The sequence below is a fragment of the Hippoglossus hippoglossus genome, chromosome 7 (genome assembly GCF_009819705.1).
Source record: "Hippoglossus hippoglossus isolate fHipHip1 chromosome 7, fHipHip1.pri, whole genome shotgun sequence".
NCBI lineage: Eukaryota > Metazoa > Chordata > Actinopteri > Pleuronectiformes > Pleuronectidae > Hippoglossus > Hippoglossus hippoglossus.
In genome coordinates, this window is record NC_047157.1 from 3,166,586 (window position 1) to 3,187,628 (window position 21,043).

At 41.0% G+C, this 21,043-nt stretch overlaps 1 protein-coding gene and 1 long non-coding RNA gene across 4 annotated transcripts; one reads left to right on the top strand and one right to left on the bottom strand.

The window, feature by feature from the left end:
* Positions 1–771: 771 nt before the first annotated feature.
* ap4b1 (adaptor related protein complex 4 subunit beta 1) lies at positions 772–20,224 on the bottom strand. 3 transcript variants are annotated; one of them, XM_034591960.1, is made up of 14 exons: positions 20,118–20,224; positions 19,296–19,431; positions 17,397–17,621; positions 17,189–17,319; positions 15,476–15,623; positions 13,908–14,193; positions 11,169–11,267; positions 9,859–9,970; positions 9,204–9,287; positions 8,935–9,038; positions 6,480–6,687; positions 6,073–6,387; positions 2,751–2,903; positions 772–1,406 (listed from the first exon to the last, which is right to left on the bottom strand). In XM_034591960.1, the coding sequence occupies exons 2-14, from the start codon at positions 19,406–19,408 to the stop codon at positions 913–915; spliced, it is 2,472 nt and encodes an 823-aa protein (XP_034447851.1). In that variant the 5' UTR covers positions 19,409–19,431; positions 20,118–20,224; the 3' UTR covers positions 772–912. The 3 variants fall into 3 exon arrangements, with proteins under 3 accessions (XP_034447851.1, XP_034447852.1, XP_034447853.1); XM_034591961.1 differs by lacking the exon at positions 20,118–20,224 and adding an exon at positions 19,985–20,002; XM_034591962.1 differs by having other exon boundaries at positions 1,270–1,406; positions 2,725–2,903.
* LOC117765405 lies at positions 2,556–12,335 on the top strand. The gene is made up of 3 exons (XR_004614568.1): positions 2,556–2,566; positions 4,877–4,886; positions 12,129–12,335. It is a non-coding gene; the product is annotated as an uncharacterized LOC117765405 (long non-coding RNA).
* Positions 20,225–21,043: the final 819 nt, after the last annotated feature.

Below are 21,043 nucleotides of genomic sequence, written 5' to 3' on the forward strand. Positions count from 1 at the left end.
AATGTTTTGAAACGTATACGGTCAGCCATCGGTAACCAGTGAAGGGAGTGGAGGAGCGGAGTAGTGTGAGTGAATTTAGGTTAAAAACCAGTCGAGCTGCTGCATTCTGGATGAGCTGCAGAGGTCGGATGGCACTAGCAGGTAGACCTGCCAGGAGGGAGTTACAATAGTCTAGGCGTGAGATGACCAGAGCCTGGACCAGAACCTGCACCGCCTTCTGAGTGAGAAGGGGACGTATTCTCCTGATGTTGTGCAGCATGAATCGACAGGAACGTGTTGTTGCAGTAATGTTGGAAGTGAGGGAGAGTTGACTGTCGAGTGTCACACCCAGATACCACCCCCCACTTTATCTACATTGTGACATGTGTTTGTAGATAAACAACATTATCTCTCAGTCCCAAAGGCTGTTGATTTAGTGCCCCCATCAGGCCAAAGAGGACCTGAACTACATTTTAAATCTGTTTACTATGGATTGACTGTGGAAATGCAGCAAACTGGGGGGATTAACATTCTTCATGCTCCTTTGTTACTCTTTTAAAGAGTCCCCCCTCACATGAATTCAAGTTTAGCCACAACTACTTTATATGTGCAAGCTTGAAAGAGAAGTGGAAATGGTCTCGCCACACGTTTGCTTATCTGTGTGTGTGATATCCTAAATAAAAATGGGAAGTGCCACAGTTAGTTAACTTAAGGTCAATACAAATCTCTTGAGCACCACAATGATCTTTGTGACAGGTGTGTAGGTGAAAGAAAATACACAAAATACAAAAGTCACATATTTACAGTCTTGTTTACTGAGCAGGTGCAGACAGTTCCTCTTCTTCAGTTATGCTTAGAAAATGAGGGTGTTATGTTAGCATGTTTGGAAGGATGTACAGCAACAGCGATGATGTGTGTGTGTCTGATGTTCATTTAAGCTCTCTCCGAGGACAGAGTGTGTAGTAGAGTGGTAAGGATGGAGAGAAACCCCTTCAGAGCTTTTTCATCTCTCGGTTGCTGTTTAAGAGTCACTTTAACTGCGTCTTGTCCTCTGTCTGTTCTCGTAATCTCTCTCCTGCTCAACCCATTAGCTGTGGCTTCCTCTCCCGCTTTCAGTTGCTCATCTTCCCTGTCCTCCACCAACACATCTCTATCACCCTTTCCAGCTTTCTGATTTCCCTCTCCAGTGTACAGCAGCTCCCCCAGGATGAGCGTGCTGTGGGGGGTGTCAGCAGAGCGTGCTTGCTGGGTGTGTGTGTACAGGTAGACCCTCCAGGGGAGCATGTGTGGTGGTGTAAAGGCCAGTGTCTGGATATTAACCAGCTGCATCGCTGCCTGAAGACTTTGCGGGGAACAGAGGAGTAACTCAGGACATCGGACACGTTCTTCCATGCACACACAATCCTCCCCCTTTATCTTCTCAGGACCTAGACACAACAAAACAAGGAGCAATTACCAGAGGCTGTTAAATGTCAAGAAACATTGAATATACCACTGGGGTACAACTTCATGAAAGGAGAGTCTACAATCTATGACATTTAATTTAAATAGATGAATAATTAAGAAAATATCTAATTATTTGTATTTTTTCACACTTAAAATATATAAACAAAACAGTAATTTGTGAGATGAAACGAAATTGCTACTTCAATCCTGAAATAATATTGTATATAACTGAAATGTATAAGTACAACTATATAATTCACTGTATTTCACAATGGAATTTTTATTTTGACTCCCTTTATCGAGAGTAACATTGCTTTTTATTTCATAATGTGTTGGTGACAGCAGTGGTGACAACTGAGACACTGCTAACTGAGCTGGCCAGTTAGCTGCAGTTAGCAAAAATGTCAAAACTATTTCTAAACTATTCAACTGCAGCAGTAAAGAAATGTACGAAGACAAAGAAACAAAGAAAACTTCAATTAATCTCCTCAAGGCTGCACATGCTACTTTGTTCGCTGGTTTATAGCTAGGCGGGCTTGTGAGTTTTGTTTATTACCCCAAATCACAGTGAGGCAGTGACATGCTGCAATACCAAACAAGGTAAGCAGTGCTGAGCAGCCAAAGCTAAAAATAGACATCAACTGGTTGATATGACGGTGCGACATTTGTCTTTACATCTCAGAACAACATTCTGTCCCATAAAGCAGTGGTCGGCAAGTGGCGGCCTAATATCCAGCCCAGCAGATGTAATTGGTGATTTGATTATTTGTATTTCACGATATCAGACTGACACAGACATTCAAAGGTGCTGATCTCTGTCATGGCAACAACAGTCATTTAATCACCTCTTCTTAAGCAATTTGACTACAAAGTAAAAGCACAACATTTGTTTTGCTGCTGCTGCAATGCTTAACAAAGGATCTGTTATGGCCTGTTTGCATTCATCTTATAATTTAATGATCGCCAGAGCGCCAGTCACCTGATATTAAACCCATTGCATTTCCAAATTGCACTGAACGCAACACTGCACTTTGTCAGGCAATTTAACATACAAATTGTGAAGTCTATTAAATGAACGGTTCATAAGATAAGACAAAAGTTTGTGGAATTAGTAAGTAGATGAATTGATGTGTTTTCAGCAGTGTTTTACTGTAATACTGTAGCTGCTGAATGGCTCTACTTCTACAGACCTTTCGATAGATTCAACCTATAATTAAGCATTATATATACATATATTCCACCCAGGAGAGTCGATGGGTTCATGAAGAAGAATCTCTAAGATGTGTTGGTATTGCTTACACATTAACCTCTTTCCATTTGATTACCTTGCTCAGCATGCAAAACCTGCTGCTGCAGCCACAGTCCCTCAAACTCCTCTGGGCTGAGAATCGGGGAGAGGGACAAACTGAGTGGGACGGCAAGGCTGGAAGACAGGACATCAGCGGAGGAATCCACACGCTCAATGGCACTGTCTGAGCCTGGAGAGGACACGAGAGGACAAAGAGGAAGGAAGGGGAGAAGATTGGGGGGAAGAAGTGGAAAGAAAAGCAGGAGGATACGTGTAAACAACAGGGAGCCAAATGGTGGACAGAAGGACAGAGATTGAGGATGAGGGTTAAAGTGGTAGTTGGGATGATTGCCAGGGGAAGAGACTTGTGATTAAGAATGGCACTGCATTCCCAGAAATGGACAGTAATCTTGTAAAACCAAAACTCTCTCAGACTTTGACCAAAATAGAGTTTAGTATACAAGCTGCATCCAATTGGACCTATTTAAAGTAGTCTAAAGATATTTGTGACTCTCAGAGACCGTCCTCAGTTGTTCCACTTGAGTGGCTTCAGAAAGTCTCCACAGCTGCACGTAACCTCATATTATATGAATTTTATTATATTCAAAAAATGTATATTTATATTCCAGTTATTTGACATATTGATAAAAACCGGAACAGATAATAATGGTAATCCGAGATTAAAGCCAAAAGACTTCCCCTGACTTCTCTAGTGTCACCACTAGATAAAAGATTGAATTTATCCAGTGAAATATCTCAACAATAATTAGGTGGAAAGCCGTGATACTTGGTGTGAGCATTCATGTCTAAGTTAAATTTGTATTACTGAGGCCACAGATAACTGCTGGCTCCATCTTTACACTGAATCCACAGATGTGACAGTGTCACTTTTCTTATCGAGAGAGAATCAAAGCAAACAGGATGCACTTGAGTTCAGCTTGGAGTGTAGAAGCAAAGGCTCTGAGCAAAAGCGGGTTTGTACTTCAACATTATAGGTTAAATTGTGTAGAATTAATGTTAGAAATTTAAATTTAACAATTTAAATTACAATTGTAACAGCATTAGGTGTGAAAAGACCTTGTGAGGGCATTTTGCTGAATGTCTGTAGTGCATATCCACACAGGACATAATCATTGAAAAGACGATTAGAGTAACGCCTCATCAATTTTGGCTTGAGCACAGAGCTTTCATGGCTCTTCACCTGCACTTCTCTTCATGCTGTTAACATACTTATCAACCACCATTATTCAGTAAGGAAGGATGTTGCCTTAGATAGTGCAGGCCAAAAAAAAAAAAAAAAAAATACCAGAAATACCAATGCACCATTGAATCTGTGGAATTTCAACAGTCTCCTGTAGGTGGATTAATCATGGTGTTTTCTGTGAGGCCTTTAACTAGCACCTTGATTTAAACTGTGAAATGTGAGGGACTCAAACACTGGAAGGACCAGAGGAGACTGTATGTTTTAGTTTTTCAGCATGTGCTTCAAAGTTTGATAATAGCTACAGCTAAATTACAGGATGCTTGTGACATACATACAAATATAAACAGTATAGAGGGCCATTGTCTCCCAGTGGCGGAAAAAGCATTTTCATCTTTTACGTATTTTGAGATCCTTTAGAGATTTTCAAGGGAGCATGGCTCCCAAAGGCATCATGACCAGCTCCCATGCCAGGAAACCAGCACAATCTAAATACTACACACAGTTAGAGGGAAGGAGGAGGAAAGGATCATAGAAACACCTCTCAGTAGATTTCAGTCCAGTATAACACTGGCAGTAACAATGACCTCCATGCAAAAACATATAGATGAATTAACACCTGTCCTACGGTGTCAACATAACATTTTGACAGTTTGACGTCACACCCCAAATAGGGTGTGACGCCTGAAAATTTAACTTTACGTATCTTTAAATGTTGTTCTTATTAGAAGAAATTGGATTACTGGTATCAACAATTAAACTGAAGCTAACTTTAATTAAATGTGAAAGTACGATTTCCACAGTGGAAATGTGATTTCCAGAAACTAAATCGCTGCTGGTTAGCTCTACTGATTAAATGTGGAACAGGCTTACGATACCTCACAGCCGAATCACCACGCTTAAATAATCACACAGCAATTTAATTAAACAACCGACAGCAACATAAACAAATGATTTATAAGACATTTACTGGTGTGGTTTACTTGTAAACAAAATCAATCCTTCGAAGATTCTGAATGAAGCAGGTTATGACACGATCACACAGAGATTGTTGACTTCAAACAGTATAATGAACTATAGATGATGTCATAACTATACCACTACTGATTTACATTACCGTTGTGTTGGTTGTACATTGTGGGGAAATTATTCCTGTTTACAGTCTCAAGTAACAGTTAGCAAGGAAATGTAATGCAAGACAGAAAACTAACTTCAACTGCTATTCTATAATGCAGTAACGCCACCAAGACTAAATATCCCATGTGGAGGTGACGAAGGAGCCAACACTCCCACCGACTGTAAATTAGAATCTGATTTGATGTTATATGTCAGTCCTTGTGTAATCCCTAAACCTCTTGGAAAGAAGAGGTGACTAAATTCACACATATAAAGGCCTTAACAATCACGCCCCATCATATATAAAAGAGCTCATTACACCGTATTGTCCCAATAGATCATTCAGCACTGAGCACTTCTCTCACTCACTCTCTATCTCTCTGCCCTCTGCCCATTTATTTAACATGTCTCTAATTTTGTGTTTTTTCTCTTTCATAGTCTGTTCTCTCACTCTCTCTCTAATAACATCCTTAAATCTATAAATAAGTCTGATATAGCTGAAATATGACGGTTACACAATTGTTGCTTGTCTCTCTCTCCCCCCCCTCTTTTTCATTCATCTCTCCTTACTTCCTCATTTTCTTCTCCACTCACCCAAACCGGTCCAGGCTGCCCACACTAGAGTCTAGTGGTTTCTTTCAGTTAACGAGGAAGTTATTTCTCTCCTCAGTTGCCAAAGTGCTGCTCGTTGTGAGAGCTGTTGTACGTCTCTATAATATTGCAAGGTCTGGACCTTACTATGTAAAAGGCCTTAAGATAATATATGTTGTGATTTGGCACGATACGTATAAAATTGGATTTTAATATTGGGAGAGGACTGTAGCTTTCCAAAAGCACATAGCAGCAGCGGGGAAAAAATCAACATCAGTCAGTCATTCTGTTGACAAGCCTGTGCTAAGTGACGGTTTGTGCCGATAGTCTTGTGTTAATATGATGAAGTTTGAGAGACATTTGCAAAAATACTATAAAACACTTTTTCTTTATTTAAAAAAATACTTGAGTAAAGCCCTTAAGAGCTGGCACTATGAATGTCCTCACTCACCTGCATGAACCTCCTCACCATGGCTACAGTTCAGTGTGTCTGAGAGGTTAGTGTTGGGCTTGAGGTCAAAGGTCACATGTTCAGGGCTTCCTCTGCTGGCTAAGTCTGTCTCTACGGCGCCCTGCCTGAGAGGCTCCAGGGTGTTAAAGTTGCAGGCCCACTGGCTGATGGGCTCTGCAGGGCGGCCAATCAGAACGCCAAGGGAAGGGTCTGACCTCCGACCCTGGAGGACCTTTCTTGTTTCTTCTATCCCACAATGCAACAGACGGTAATAGAGGAGTGCCTGGTCACGTACACACATGTCTGTCTCCTCCTCTGCAAAACACAAGAGTGTTAACAGTGACATCTCTCACTTCCCCACCCTTTTACATTATCTCTCACACACACACGCACACACGCACACACACCTATGCAGTAGTGCAGCAGTCTTCCAAGCATGTCTTGTGTCTCAGCAGGCCGACACAAAAACATCCTCATGGTGGCCACCAGCAATTCCATCTTGACTCCCAAGGAGGCCTCACTCCTCACTCCGTCGATGAACACCTCCAATGTGTAGGGGGCGCTGGAGATTCGCTCACCGTACACACCGAGCAACCACAGCAAGGCCTGCCTGCCCTAATGGAGGATAAGGAGAATGAGCAGAGGCCCTGAACACCCACTGAGGTGTTGTGAGGGACTCTGGTTGATCTCAGGTTAAAAGGTTCTGTGTAGAGTGTTTGATCACTTGTTGTGAGTTTGGTGATGTGTGCAAATTTCTGTGGGTTGAAAAGTCCTGTACCAATTGTGCGGACATCCTTCGTGTCTGACAATGGCTTTGGGGGAAGGTTGCGGTCTGGGTCAGGGAAGAACCCATTGAACTTTGCCGCAGATCCGGGTCAGGGGATGGATGCTGAATTATTTTTCATTTTATTTAACTTTATATTCTGCGATTTCTCAGAGAATAATTCAAGGATCATGATTATAAAAAAAATCAGGCATGTTTAGGGGTCTGATATTAAGAGTTTCAAATAAAAATGTGGATCTTGTGGATGGGTGGAAGGTTGTTTCATCAGCATTAAAAGAGGACTGCTGGTAAGAAAATATGGATCTAAACAATGTTGGTTCCATATTATCGAATAATAATAATGACATAGTAAATATTATACATCAAATATAAGAAACATATTAGGCCTTAAGGATACACACAGAAAGTCGGCCCAACTTCACAATAAGGGCAGAAACACATTGACCTGCCTATCATTCATTTCCTGTCAGAAGCAACAAATTACTCATGAGGAGTAACCAGTCGCGTCTAAGATAAGTTGTGCATTTATTGTTAAGTGTAGTCTGTTAAAAAACAAGATAGAGCATAAGAGGGTAAAGGCTGGGATATACTTCATTTGAACAGGTTTGTACAAAGGCAAAGCTCCTGGATAGTTCCAAACGGCAGCTAATGTAGGCAGGACAAAAAGCAAACCATCGAAAACAATGGGACAAAAGTACATGTTTACAGAGTCTCTCTATGAAGGCATAGCACTCAGCTGTACATAGAAGAGACTGACACAGAGAAGGTCAAACCTCCACCTCCATGCTCCTGGCCGATCACGGCATAACGTGGGCAGACTTGTTGGACTGTCAGCATAGAAACTTGTAAATTGTGACATCAGAGAGGTGTGAGGGGAAACACAGTAAGTGATCCAGCTGGCAGGGAGTAAACCCTGGACTCTCTGCTCGGGGCCGAGTTACTGAGTAAAGTATAAATGTTAATTAATCACTTTGAAGTTTTTCCTTCTTAATCTATTACTGCCGGCTGCTACTGGCAGACAAACAACAGAAAGAGAAGCAGGAAAATGACGGCAGGAAATGAAGAGACGGTTTGCTCACACAGATCAGCTCATAATTACACCACAGGAAGGAAATGTTGACATGTAAATATCTTAAGCGGGTCGTCTTCGTGCAGGCTCCCACACCTTAGTCTGGTTTCTCTCTGAGGCTTGTTTATGAAAGTCGACCTCAAAGGTCACACATTGAAACCAAATGCAAAGAAGTGTTTTCATATATAAACACAGGCGCTGCTTGTGGTGGAGGAAAAAATATATGATTTTTAGTTACTACCATTTAATCACCACCAACCAACTCTCTTGATGTTCTCGTCAGTGTCTTCTACGTGTAGAGCAACGCTTTTTCATGCAGAGATTTTTTTTTTCTTTTTTCTTTTTTCTTTTATGCATCCGTCACGTGTTCTTGGATCTCCTGCTGTGCTCTCACATCAGATTCTCCAGACTTTCTGCAGACTTAATACTAGGAGGCCAGGCAGAGAAAGTCTTTGTGCCAGGCGGAGAAAATCTTTGTGCAGCAAATGATTCTTGCTGTTGACAATTGTGTTTCTCCACACAAGAGCAACAATAATCTCATTATGACATTCCTAGGTGAAAATAAAAAGTTTTCTTCTGGAAACAAGATATTTTGTGTTAAAAGCAAGATTAAAAAAATCACCTGTTGGCACTTTAAAGGCTCCGTGGAAAACCTACTGACGTTCAGCTGCCATGCTAATGCTAAGGCCCTAATACACTTCCCATTTACAATATAGTAAAGTGCACTGCATTCACAGGTACTGTCATATTCTGATGGTGAAATTTATGATCGACATAAAGCCTAAAATAAACAAAATAAAAAGAAATGTCCAAGGCATATATATAACGTTTTCTGGTATCAATCCCACAAAGCAATGCACACTATTTTAAAGGTGAAAAAACTAACCGTGTTGTTATAGTATACATGTCAGTTTTTCAGTCAGTGATGTGATGTGAGATCGAGTCACAGTGTGTGTGTGTAGGTGTGTTTGTGTGTCAATTGTGTAAATGTTTTCAGGGTGTAACTGACCTGGCTATCCTGCAGCGTCTCCTCACAGCCCTCGACAGCCAAACACACTGTGTCGCTACACTGTGGACAAACCCAGACCAGGTCGCGCATTGTCTGCACCACAGCTGACGAGTGTGGGTGAGATGGTGATGGAAATAGAAAAAACAAGAGTTGACAACTGTGAATGATAGAATTGTCTTTTCTGTCTGTAAGACCAAACAAATGTGATATACTAACAGACTATAGTTTGTGTGCAATGTGCACGTGGGGCAGGGTGAAACAAGTTTTACCAGAGGTGATGTGCTCTTGTTTGAGCCCGAGCAGCTCAATAAGGATCTCCAGACATCTGTCGCTGTAGCTCCGTCCAATACGACCTGCACCCAGTCCACACAAGATAACACAGGCCATAAGTGAGGCTGACTTTATACAGCGATGCCACATTAGAGAGAGAACACAGCACACTAACACTGCACACTCTCAGCGCTCTGAATGCTGAACATATAATATATATTCATACCAGACTTTGTGTCTAAAGTGGGGGTTCCAAACGTTTTCCTTATTGTCCTCTAGTTACTATTAAACAAGTGTGATGAGGACAATGTGGACCTTTGCATTATAGGGAAGAGGTGTTTGAAATGAAAGGAGTGAAGAGAACCAGTGAACAGGGCCAGGTCATATTGACATAGAAACATACACTCTGACTCATAAACGGACTGAGCTTAAACATGGAGGAATAAAGTCTAAAATTAAAACAATAGAAGGCTGTAAAACTTAAATTTATATATGTTTTATGTATATTTATTTATATATATTTAAAAGGTATAAAATGAGTTCCAGTGAGGATATGGAAGTGTGTTTCTTTTAATTCAGATGTAGTGAAGAAAAAAGCATTTTCATGATAATAGAGATGTGCATGGATGGGTTTGTATGCGTGAGTGTGTTTACCTATGGCTGAAATAGCAGCCTGGGCAGTGTCAGTGTTGACATCAGTGCAGTATCCTCTCAGCTCATCCAGTAACATCACTATATTCTCGTCATTCACCAGCTCCACCAGCACCTGCAAACACAACAGCACTAGCTTTTCTATTTGACTGCTCATGTTAACAATAGATAATTACTGTGTGATAACTGGGGACACTGCAGTGATTTAGTTCATAAAGTGGGAGGTCAAACTCAGGGCAGCAGTGGCTCAGACATCCAGAGCCTTTGATATGGATCCAGTTTTTTACATGTTTGAAAACATCTTAAGCTCTTCACCCCTTGACTTAACTATCCAGGGGTGTGATAACACGTATATTTATACAATTTCTAACCATGTCACTGTACAAGTGATGCATATACCTTTGTTCCGTATACACACACCTGCTCACACACCACTTCCCTTCCCGACTCTCTTTGTGCTTCACGTTGACCTTTCAACCATTAGTTCCTCCTGTTTTTGTTTCTGAGACTGTCTATGCCCTGTTTTGCTGCCTTGTTCTGGTTTTTTTACTTTGTGCTTGTGCTTATTTTGTGAATTTTGCCTTTGGATGCCCTGCAACCTTTGCATTGCTGACTGCCTTCCTGTGTCTGACCTCTGCTTGGATTAAAACTGAGACTGTTGATTTGAACTTTGCGTTTTGCCTGATTCCTGAATGTGAGTCTCTGCTCTTGGTCCAGTCATCACAGCATCTTGGCGCGAGCAAAAACATTTAAGTCAGATAACTAACAAAAGAAATTAACAAAGAAAACAGTCTGCTTTGGTGGTGGACTTGTGTCCTCTTTTTATGTTTTTCTGTGAAGGGGACATCTACAGCAAGTCCCCCCTCTTTCATCCACATCTCTGTACATCAAAGTGCTGCATAAACTGTTGACTTTCCCACATAGGTCTCACAGTCACAGCAGCCCAGTCAGGGAGCTCCCTGTTTAAATTCACATTCACTCGTCTTGTTTTGTCTGTAATGTGTTGGTGTGAACATGAAAACATCTTTTTTCCCCCTTGGTCCAAAAGAAATGAAACGACCTGTGTGAAAGCACCAACAGAATCACACATTCTGCTGCATTTTACATGGGAGTAGTCAGTTATGTCTGGTAGAGAGAGACGTTTATGGCATTGTTTATATGTTTTTAGTTGAGTTTTAGTTGTATACAATATAACTATGGTTATAGTATACACAAAACCTGCAAACACCAGCATAACTGTATGTAGAGAATGTAGAATAAAAAATGAGAGAGGTCACAGTGAAGATCTACTGAAGAAACCAAACAGTCATTACCTGCATCTTCCTTTGCTTGATGTAGGCAGGCTCAGCATAGCCACAAAAGAAACGTTTGTAGTGTGCCCCCATCAGGCCAGGGAGAGAACGCAACAGCAGCTAGAAGACGACAAAATCACATTTCTCAAAATGTATCCACACCCATCTGACAAGAGTTTTCCACTAACAAAGTAATTAACTAGTGAATAATACTGTTTATATCTCAACATCCAGCCACTCGCACCAAACACACACACACAAAAGATAATGCTTTCTCAAACCATGTTATGCATGGTGGATGATGCGTCTTCACTTCCTCCCACTATAACAAAACAAAGCCAAAATATCCCGGGTAGTCTGCAGTGCACAGTGATTGCACAGTATTGTCCAGTGGAGGGGTCCCTCTGAAATACATGCTTGACCAATAGTGAGTCGGTCTCAGCTGTCAAACATGACGCCTTAAATAGCTAATTAAACCCCAATTTACAGAATAAGGAGCACTTGAACATACATCAGTGGGATAAGAACTACCTAAAATCACATCTTTAGAAAAACTATTTATCTTCTATCTATCTGGCCCATGTCCCCTCTTCGTTGGACAGCAGACATCCATCTCTCTCTATAAATATCGTTTTTTTTATAGTGGGAGGAAGTGGAGACACATCATCCATCTTTATTTACAGTCATTGATTTCCATAAGTATATAGGTATATGTAAACTTAAGGTATACATATAGCTGAGTGGATCGTTGGTCGGTGATGTCATGTTTTAAATATCAAGGTTCTACATTGCAATTGTGATGATTTGCTGCTTTTCTTTGTTTTGTGTAACAGTAAATTTAGCGTCTTTCTGAAGTTATACAAAATTATTCATCAACTTCCATCAAACCAACTTTTGATGGTCGATTAATCAAGATAATATCTGGCAGATTTATTGATGATCAATACACAATGAATAGCATTAAGGCAGCCGTATATACAGTTGCAATCAGAAATATTCAACCCCCCAAAGATTTTAAGGATTTATCAATTAAAGTTTTTTCAAAGAGCAAGATTCTGCTTCGGATGACTTCTTTATGAGTTGAGTGATACATAAAATCAACACAGAAAATGCATGATGTAGTATTTGTGTCTAACAGTATATTTTGTTAAGATAGCCATGTCACAATTATTCAACCCCTATATAATATTGTTCCACAAAAGCTGAGAGAGGAGATTATTTCATCACACCTGAAGGACCTTGGGTATAAGAAGATTTCCCCAACAAATTATATTCCAAGAGACACCATTGGAAGCATTATAAGGAAGTTTAAAACTTATGGAGCAGCTTCAAACCTGCCTGGCCATGGAAGAAAGCCCAACATTTCATCAAGGGCCCTCAGCAACTTAGTCAGAACAACTAAGAAAAACCCCTGTGTGACTGCAAGACACCTACAGGATGACCTGATGAAGGCTGGTACAAGTGCTTCAGTGGCAACTATAAGACGTGCACTGAATAAACAAGGACTTCATGGCCGGACTCCAAGACGCACTCAGCTCTTGACCACAAGGAACATCAAAAGTCGACTAGAATATGCCAGGAGGAATTTGGATAAGACGACTGAGTTTTGGGTGACAGTTCTATGGACTGATGAAACCAAACTGGAACGGTTTGGACATATGGACCAGCGGTATGTCTGGCGTGCGAAAGGCCAGGCTTATGACCAGAAGAATACCATCCCCACGGTCAAGCATGGAGGTGGGTCATTGATGATGTTGGGCTGTTTTTCTGCAGCAGGAACTGGCAATCTTGATCGTGTACCTGGCATCATGGATTCCCAGAAATACCAGGCCATTTTAAAGAGGAATGTGATGCCTTCTGTTGACAAATTAAACCTTGGTGATCATTGGACTTTCCAGCAAGACAATGATCCCAAGCACACCTCCAAGTCAACCAAAGCTTGGTTGAGAAAAAGATCCTGGAACGTCCTGGAGTGGCCTTCTCAGTCACCAGATTTAAATCTGATTGAAAATCTTTGGTGGGATTTAAAAAAGGCAGTTGCAGCACGGAAGCCATCAAACATCACTGAGCTAGAGGCTCTTGCACGTGAAGAATGGACAAAGATTCCGATCGAGAGGTGTAAGAAGCTTGTCAGCACTTACCGAAAACGTTTGTTAGAAGTTATAAAAGCTAAAGGATGCGCCACAAAGTACTGAAGCTGGGGGTTGAATAATACTGCACATGCACATGTGTTAAAAGAGTTACATTTTTCATTTGAACTTCAAAGTTAAGTCAACTTCTGTTGTCAAAATAACTCAAATATGTATCAATAAATATCTTTTGTTGTTTAATGAGGTTTTTTGTCATTTATTGTCATTATCGTTCATCCACATCACTATAATGTCTTTTGAGGTGAGGGGGTTGAATATTTCTGATTGCAACTGTCGCTGCATACATACAGTATATATGTGTATATATAATATATATCTGGCCAAACATTGGGTGAATTATTATGTTCCTCCAATATTAATTATTTGTGTGAGAGCCAGAGACAGAGCGGTACATTCATTATCATTTATTTATATAATACATTATTTTGATATTTTATTTACCTATTCATTTGTTTTTGTTCATGTAATTTCTCTTCTTTTTGGTTCATACCATGTTTTCCATTATGTATAAAATGTGTCAGTAGAATTGTACAGTATTGAATGCTGCTTTAATATCATGTGTGGATCCTGTTGAACCCTCTTCCTCCAAACTTGAATCATTCACCCTCACCTGTATGTGGCAGATGGCAGTGAACCTCATCTCTCTGGAAACGCTCCCACAGGTGGTCAGCAGGGGTCCTCGTACTCGCTCCAGGGCCGCCTGACTGACAGCCGGTAGGGCTGAGCAGAGGCTCAGGAAGAGGCTCAGGGTGGCAGCCATGACTGGAGGGTAGGGGCTGACGAGGGATGCGTCCAGCAGGGACAGGATGTCGAAGAGCTCGTCGTCTGACTGAGGCCGGTAGCGCTGGAGGACTCTCAGCACCTCGCACTGACCCCAAATGTCACACTCCTTCAGCCTGGGAGAAGAGACACACACAGTCGGATCACTTTGTCAATGGGAAGATTATGAAGTAAGTATAAGTCTGGGTGAGCTACGGGAGTGACAGCTCCCAGCAAAGAAATAGTCCAGCATATAACCAGAACATAATAGTCTCCCTCCTCTTTCTCTAACCTGTCTCTAACTTGGAAGGGCCAGGTTCAGGGCCATGGTTGAAGGCCAGATCAAACCCCCCTGGTCCTCCAATGTGCATGTCGAGGTGTCTATGAGCAAGACACTGGACCCCCCCTCCCCCCCCCTTTGCCTCTGACAGCTGGGCCAGCAGTGTGTGAGTGATGTGCGATAGAAAAATATGTGCTGCATATAGAAGTGCTGTATGAATGGGTGACTAGCACTTTGTGTGTTTCATAAACACTCTGGCCAATGCCAAACGAGCTGCACGGAGCTGGGCTGTGAGCACAGGTCCCACTCGGGCCCTCATGCCACCCTCATGGAGTCTATTTCTGACAGTTTGGTCAGAAACATGCACACCAGTAGCCTGCTGGAGGTCATTTTGTAGGGCTCTGGCAGTGCTCCTCCTGTTCCTCCTCGCACAAAGGAGCAGATACAGGTCCTGCTGCTGGGTTGATGCCCTTCTAAGGCCCTGTCCAGCTCTCGTTGTGTAACTTCAAACCTTCTTGCGACCGCACGTATGGATGTGCCATTCTGGAGGAGCTTGACTACCTGTGCAACCTGAGTGGGCTGCAGGTACCGCCTCATGCTACCATAGTGAACCTAGCAGTAAGGACACTAGCAGAACACAAAACTAGAGAGGAGTCAGTCAGGAAGGATAATTAGAGATTAATTGTCTGTGTCAACCACATGCAAAACCATTCCCTTTATGGGAGCTCTCTTGCTTTTACCTCTCCATTGCACATGTTGTCACTTTCATTTGCACCACAGCAGGTTGTCACACTTAAATTTCCCCTTGATTGTTTTAAGCAGTTTATCGCTTGGGATCATTACATTTACCACAACTGCCCTCTTCTGCTGTTTGTCGACCACAACAGTGTCCAGTTGGTTAGCCATCACCTACCTATTCGTCTGGATCTGGAAGTCCCACAGGATCATAGTTTGGTCATTCTCAACCATATTTGGAGGGGTCTTGCATTTTGACTCCCAGTTTACTCATGTTTCTGTACACTATTCTAGCCACTTGGTCGTTCTGTTCCATGTATCTGTTCCACCTACCTTCTTTTTTTTTATTTTGATAGTTATTGTTATGACAACAGGTTTCTGTGACATTCTGATTATTGGCCAACCTGTTCAGGAGGTGATGTGTGATAGGTTTGTTGATAGCGACTCCCCCCTCCTCCTTCAGGATCTCCTCCAGGGCTCGGAGGCAATTCACCATCACCACCGGGTCTGGGTCCCTCAGCAGACTGTACAGCTCGTTCACCACCGCAGCATCTGGAAGAACCAATAATAAGAGGTTTGTTTCTACATATGCAAAAGAGTGTGACAAACATAATCAGGCATGGACACATCAACAGTAATTGAAGGTAGAGGTGGGTTGAAGATGATTTCATTCATCACATAATCTGGACAGGATTAGAAAACACAATTGCTATCATCAGCCCCTTCCTTTTTCTTTTGCATTGTTTAATAACAGATGCATATGGTAATCGATAGTCTGTTTGTTTCAATTATTAGAGTCATTTTAAAGATAATACAATTTGCTATATCCACACTTTTTAAAATAATTGAAACAGTTTTTCACTGTATCCTGAAGTTCCAGAACAATCATCCATCCCTTCATCAGATTGATTTGTCTGATGTCCAACTAACAGGCAACATATGGACATTATGGTGCTGCATGAATGAGGAGGAGATATTTCAGAAGATCAGAGGGAGGAAAAGGATAACACAAAAAAGATGCAGCACATATACTGTATATATTTTTTTGTTCCACACATTCTTCCTCTTATCAAAATCTGCCATCTACATTACCCACAATGCAGTGTTCAGTTTATTTCTATTCACACACCCCGAGATTTCTTTACTTTTCCAACTTGTAGTCTTCAGACCCAACCAACTCTGACTCAAGTGACATCACTCAAGGAGGTCAGAGCAGCAGAGGTGTGTGAGGAGTAAAAGAGCTGCACCTGTATCCACTCTCTTAATAATAGTAACATTTATTTATATTTATATAACTATCAATATATACTAAATCAAAACACACTAAACAAACCAAACTAACCAAAACCCTGCTGGCTGAGGGCAGAGAGAGAAAGAGAGAGAACTGATGTGTCCAGCAATCAGAGTGTTTAATCAGCCTGATTAACCTTTAGTGTGTGCACCAGACCTAAGAGAGAACACTTCTCAGTTTTTACCCATACAAGTTGGATGATTAGATACAATGAGCAACAGAGAATTAGAGAGAAATTAAGTAAAATATTCATGAAAAAGGACCACAGGATTAATTCTGTAGGATATAGTGTAATTTTATAGTAGTTTGGCTTTAAACTACACCTATAGTCTTCGCCCAAACCCAGCTGCTGGGTCCTGAAGAAATCCTCTTATTGGCATTAGATCTCATTGCATAAGAGGTTTCAGGTCATTCTCATCTCTTTGTGTGCAAAACTATCCACCACCATATTAAAATGTAGGGTTCTGACCCGCTCAGTAGACACTCAGAGCTCACTCTGGGCACATTGAACATTTTCACTCATTACTTTTACAACCTGTGCAGATAAAAGCACAAAAACCACACTTCATATTCATTTCCTCACCAGCACTCAGTCATTCTGGTTTGTATTCTAACCCCACCACATACATGCATCTCACAATGACGTTGCTTTAAAAGCTGTCTTTAAAAAGATTTGTTCATGTGTCGTCTAATAACCCTGATAAAGGCAACAGGTTGAACTGTGTCTGTTTCACAAAATGTCTCAATACTAAAACCTGCTGGAACCCCAAATCTGTGGCTGAATGTCGGTGACAGACAGACACAGTAAAGCCGTCATCCACCCTACCTATCTCAGAGTTGGTTTGAAGATTGTGTAGCTTGGCCCAGCCAAGTACAGCCACCCGCCGCACACAAGCTGCTCTGTCCCTCAGTCCTGCTGTCAGTGGCTGCTCCACGTACTCCACCAGACTGGGTAACCTGGAAGGCACAGACACACAATCAGAAGGCCAACAGGCTGATGTAATGAGATGTACTAATGTTGTGTAACACCTCACCTGAGATTGGTCATATTCCTCAGGGCCAGGCTGCGGACCATGGGGTTGGGATCCTGACAATCTTTCCTCAGTGTGTTGATGACCAGCAGAGACAGCTCTGGGTTTAAAGTGGCATAGGAACACAGGAAGACATAGACCAGTTTCTTCTGGACTATGTCTACTGTGGCACATGCTTTGACCATTTCGCTGAACAGGCCGGATACATCCACACCCTGCGACATTGCCCTGAGACAGAGAAAGGGAGGTGGGAATAAAATGAGTAACGTGTGTGTGTGTGTGCACCAGAGAATAAAGAAAATGTGACACTGATACAAAAGATTTTAAAAAACATGTACACGACAGAAAAAAGACAATGTGCTTTGTTAGTTTTCCACTTCATAACTATGAAGAAGCCCACAGGCCTTGAATTAAACAGTGTAAGCACCAGGAAAAAGACAACCAGACTCCACTGTTAACCCTTAAGGTAATTATGGTGTGGACGTCAAGATACCTCAAGATATGAAGTTACCAAATCCAAGGTACTCTTTTTATATTTAGGGGACTATTTTCTGAAAGAGAAGATGACTGGCCTCTGCATATATATGAAAGGTTCATTTGAAATAGAAATAAAATGTCTTTTAAAATGGGAATGCAGAATTTGAAGAAAAAAAATCATTTGAAAATCTGTAGACATCATAAGAGTGGAATGTATGTTCAGTTTACCTCATAAAATGGCTATTGAACGAAATATAAACTAGAAGGACTGCCCTTCCCTAAAGGCAGACTTGAGATATCATGTCTCATTCAGTATCATTTTCACTGTGCCCTCAGACCTTTTAACTACTCAAATTCTGACAGGTTATCAGTGAGTGCAGAGTTTCTCCAGCCAGCTCCATGGTAAAAACTTGAAATGACCCAATAAGCCCTTGTGAGAAAACAGCAGGAGATTCTCCTCAGGATTCACCCTGAGCAAGTGGTGTGTTAATGATGTTTCTTACACAGACAAAATATCGTATAAAAAGCGGAGCCATGCAAGTTGAAGATGCTGACGAAGATGTCAAGAGAGCTTTTACATGATAAGGGCCGTTGCCGGTGTCCATTTGCTGTAAACAAAAACATGTGATCTCTGCAGTGGAATGAATACGTTATGTTCTGCCTCTGCCTGCTGCACCACCTCTCACCTGAACACTTCTGAGCAGAGAATCTCCTGCTGCATTGTTCATGTGTGAAAGGCAAACTCCGGTTCGAATTCTGCAGACATTCTCCAGATTTCATGTCTGAAAACGGTTTGCAAAAGGATTCTCTTGAGAATGTTCAATGTTTGGCCAACTTCAGGTGCAGTGATATTTTTTGGGAGAGCAGCTGCTTCCACTGTCCATAATTTATAACCTCAAGAATGGAGATTTTGATCAGCCCCAGTGTTTTAGCCTTTAGCTGATACTCTGGGCAGTTTTTTTTACCTCACTGATCCGAGTGCCCACTTCTAGGGAGTGTAGTTGAAGAAATAAATCCACCTATAGACAGTTAATCTGTTTTTCTCCATGTGGACATGAATATATCTCTCTTTGAGATGAATGTGTAACTCTTTCCAGCTTTATGCATGTCAACTCACCCCCCTTGTCTCTCTCTTCTCTCCCCTCTTTTCAACCAACCTCTCCTCTCGACCCCATTTTTCTCAAACCTCAACCTTACTATGTAAAGTGTCTTGAGATCTTTTGTTGATGTCATTAGCCGAGGGGTTCACATGCATTATACAACCTACACTGTGAAGTTTTGAATAGTGTGTTTAGTGTGGGCAAGAATGATACAATTATTTGTGTGTTGTTATTTTAAACAGATTGAGTTTTTTTATTATTGTAATTCAGATGAAGATTTCACCATATTTTAAGACAGATTTAGACACATATGTCCGTCAGCTACCTGATGACTTTGAGGATGGTGTTCCTGTATCGCAGCTGGTCAGACTGAACGTTGGGGTTGGAAAGAGCTCTCCTCAGCTCCCTCACTGTGTCCTCACTGCCCAAATAAGGCATGGTGGCCACAGACAGCCCGCACACTAATAAAGAAAACACACAATGCTGGAAATTAGATCACACACAACATTAAACATTAGTTCACTTAACAAAAAACAACTAGAGAGCCTGCTGACGTTTGATTGACATGAAGACAATAAACATTTAACAGGTTCATACAAAATAATTACAAAGCAGAGGAGTATAAGTCTGACTTTTATCAAAGTTATAACCAACCTTGACCTTCTATGTAAAGTGCCTTGAAATAATGTATATTATGATTTGGCACTATACAATTAAAATTGAATTGAGAGTAATTCAGGCTTTTATCACAGGTATTACACACCTAAAGAGAATAAGTCAGGCTTTTATCAAATTTATTACAAACATGAAAACAGTAAGTGAGGCTCTTATCAGAGACCAGAAGAGAATAAACCAAACTATCTAAAGTCAGGTTTTTATCCTTAATATTAATTATAATTTTTGTGGTATTACATGTTAAAAAATATTCGATTTAGTATAGTGAATACTACAGACCAGAGTCAGGCTTTATCGGAATTATTAATGATATAATGAGAGTAAGTCAGGCTCACACACCAGAGGAGAATAAGCCAGGCTTTTGTCGTGCAAATCAGAGTCAAGGTTATCGTTTCAACGTAATAAACCTAAAAGGCACTTGCTGCATATCACTATTGTTAACTCAATCCTGTGTTACTTCTACGAACATTACCGTTCAATACATCAGACACGGGACCTGCTGGGTTGACTGGTTTGTTTACACAGCGCGCTCACTTCCGGATTTCGTCTTCTTCTGCATCATGCCTCTGTATGTTGTCGCATACTGCCCTCGGCTGGTTGGAATGGGAATAACACTCCATCATTCACCAACACAACAGTCGCGTATCCCTTAGGACTTAAACCATACCAGACACTTTCAAATTAAACCATCTAATCTAGTTTATATGTTTTTCAGACATCTCTGAAGAATTCCAAGCTTCTTCCACTGTACACTGACCAGACTAGATGTATTTTATTTTCAGAAATCCATAATCCTAATTCACGTCTCTCCACCATCCATTCTATTTCTAACAGAAAATAACTTTTTGCACATTTGCGTTTATGTAGGCAGGTTTAATATTGGTCTTTAATTAGCTAAAACATCTGTATCAAGAGTGGGCTTTTTAAGCAGAGGTATAATTACCGCTACCTTAAAAGCTTGTGGTACGTAGCCGGTTAACAAAGACATATTCATCTGATTAAATATGGAACCATCAATTATAGAAAAAACTTCCTTAAAAAGTCTAGTTGGGATAGGGTCTAATAGACGAGTTAATGGTTAAGAGGAAAAAACTAGTGAAGTCAGTTCAGAAAGATCTATAGAAGAAAAGTGGTATAATGTAAATCTGGTGCTACAGGTGGTTCTATAGTTTCTGTACTAGACAATGTATCTTTTCCTGATGGTTATAATTGTATTAATCCAAACATGCACTGAAATAAAACCTATAAAGTTGGCCCAGTGTCAGCTGACTGGCATTTATTGCAATTGAACATAATGAGCAGGAGAGAGTGCAAACGCAGTCCCCATAGTTATTACTACATTATTTTTTAGTAAAAAGTAGTTATTATTACGATATTACATAACTACTCAGCAGTTAT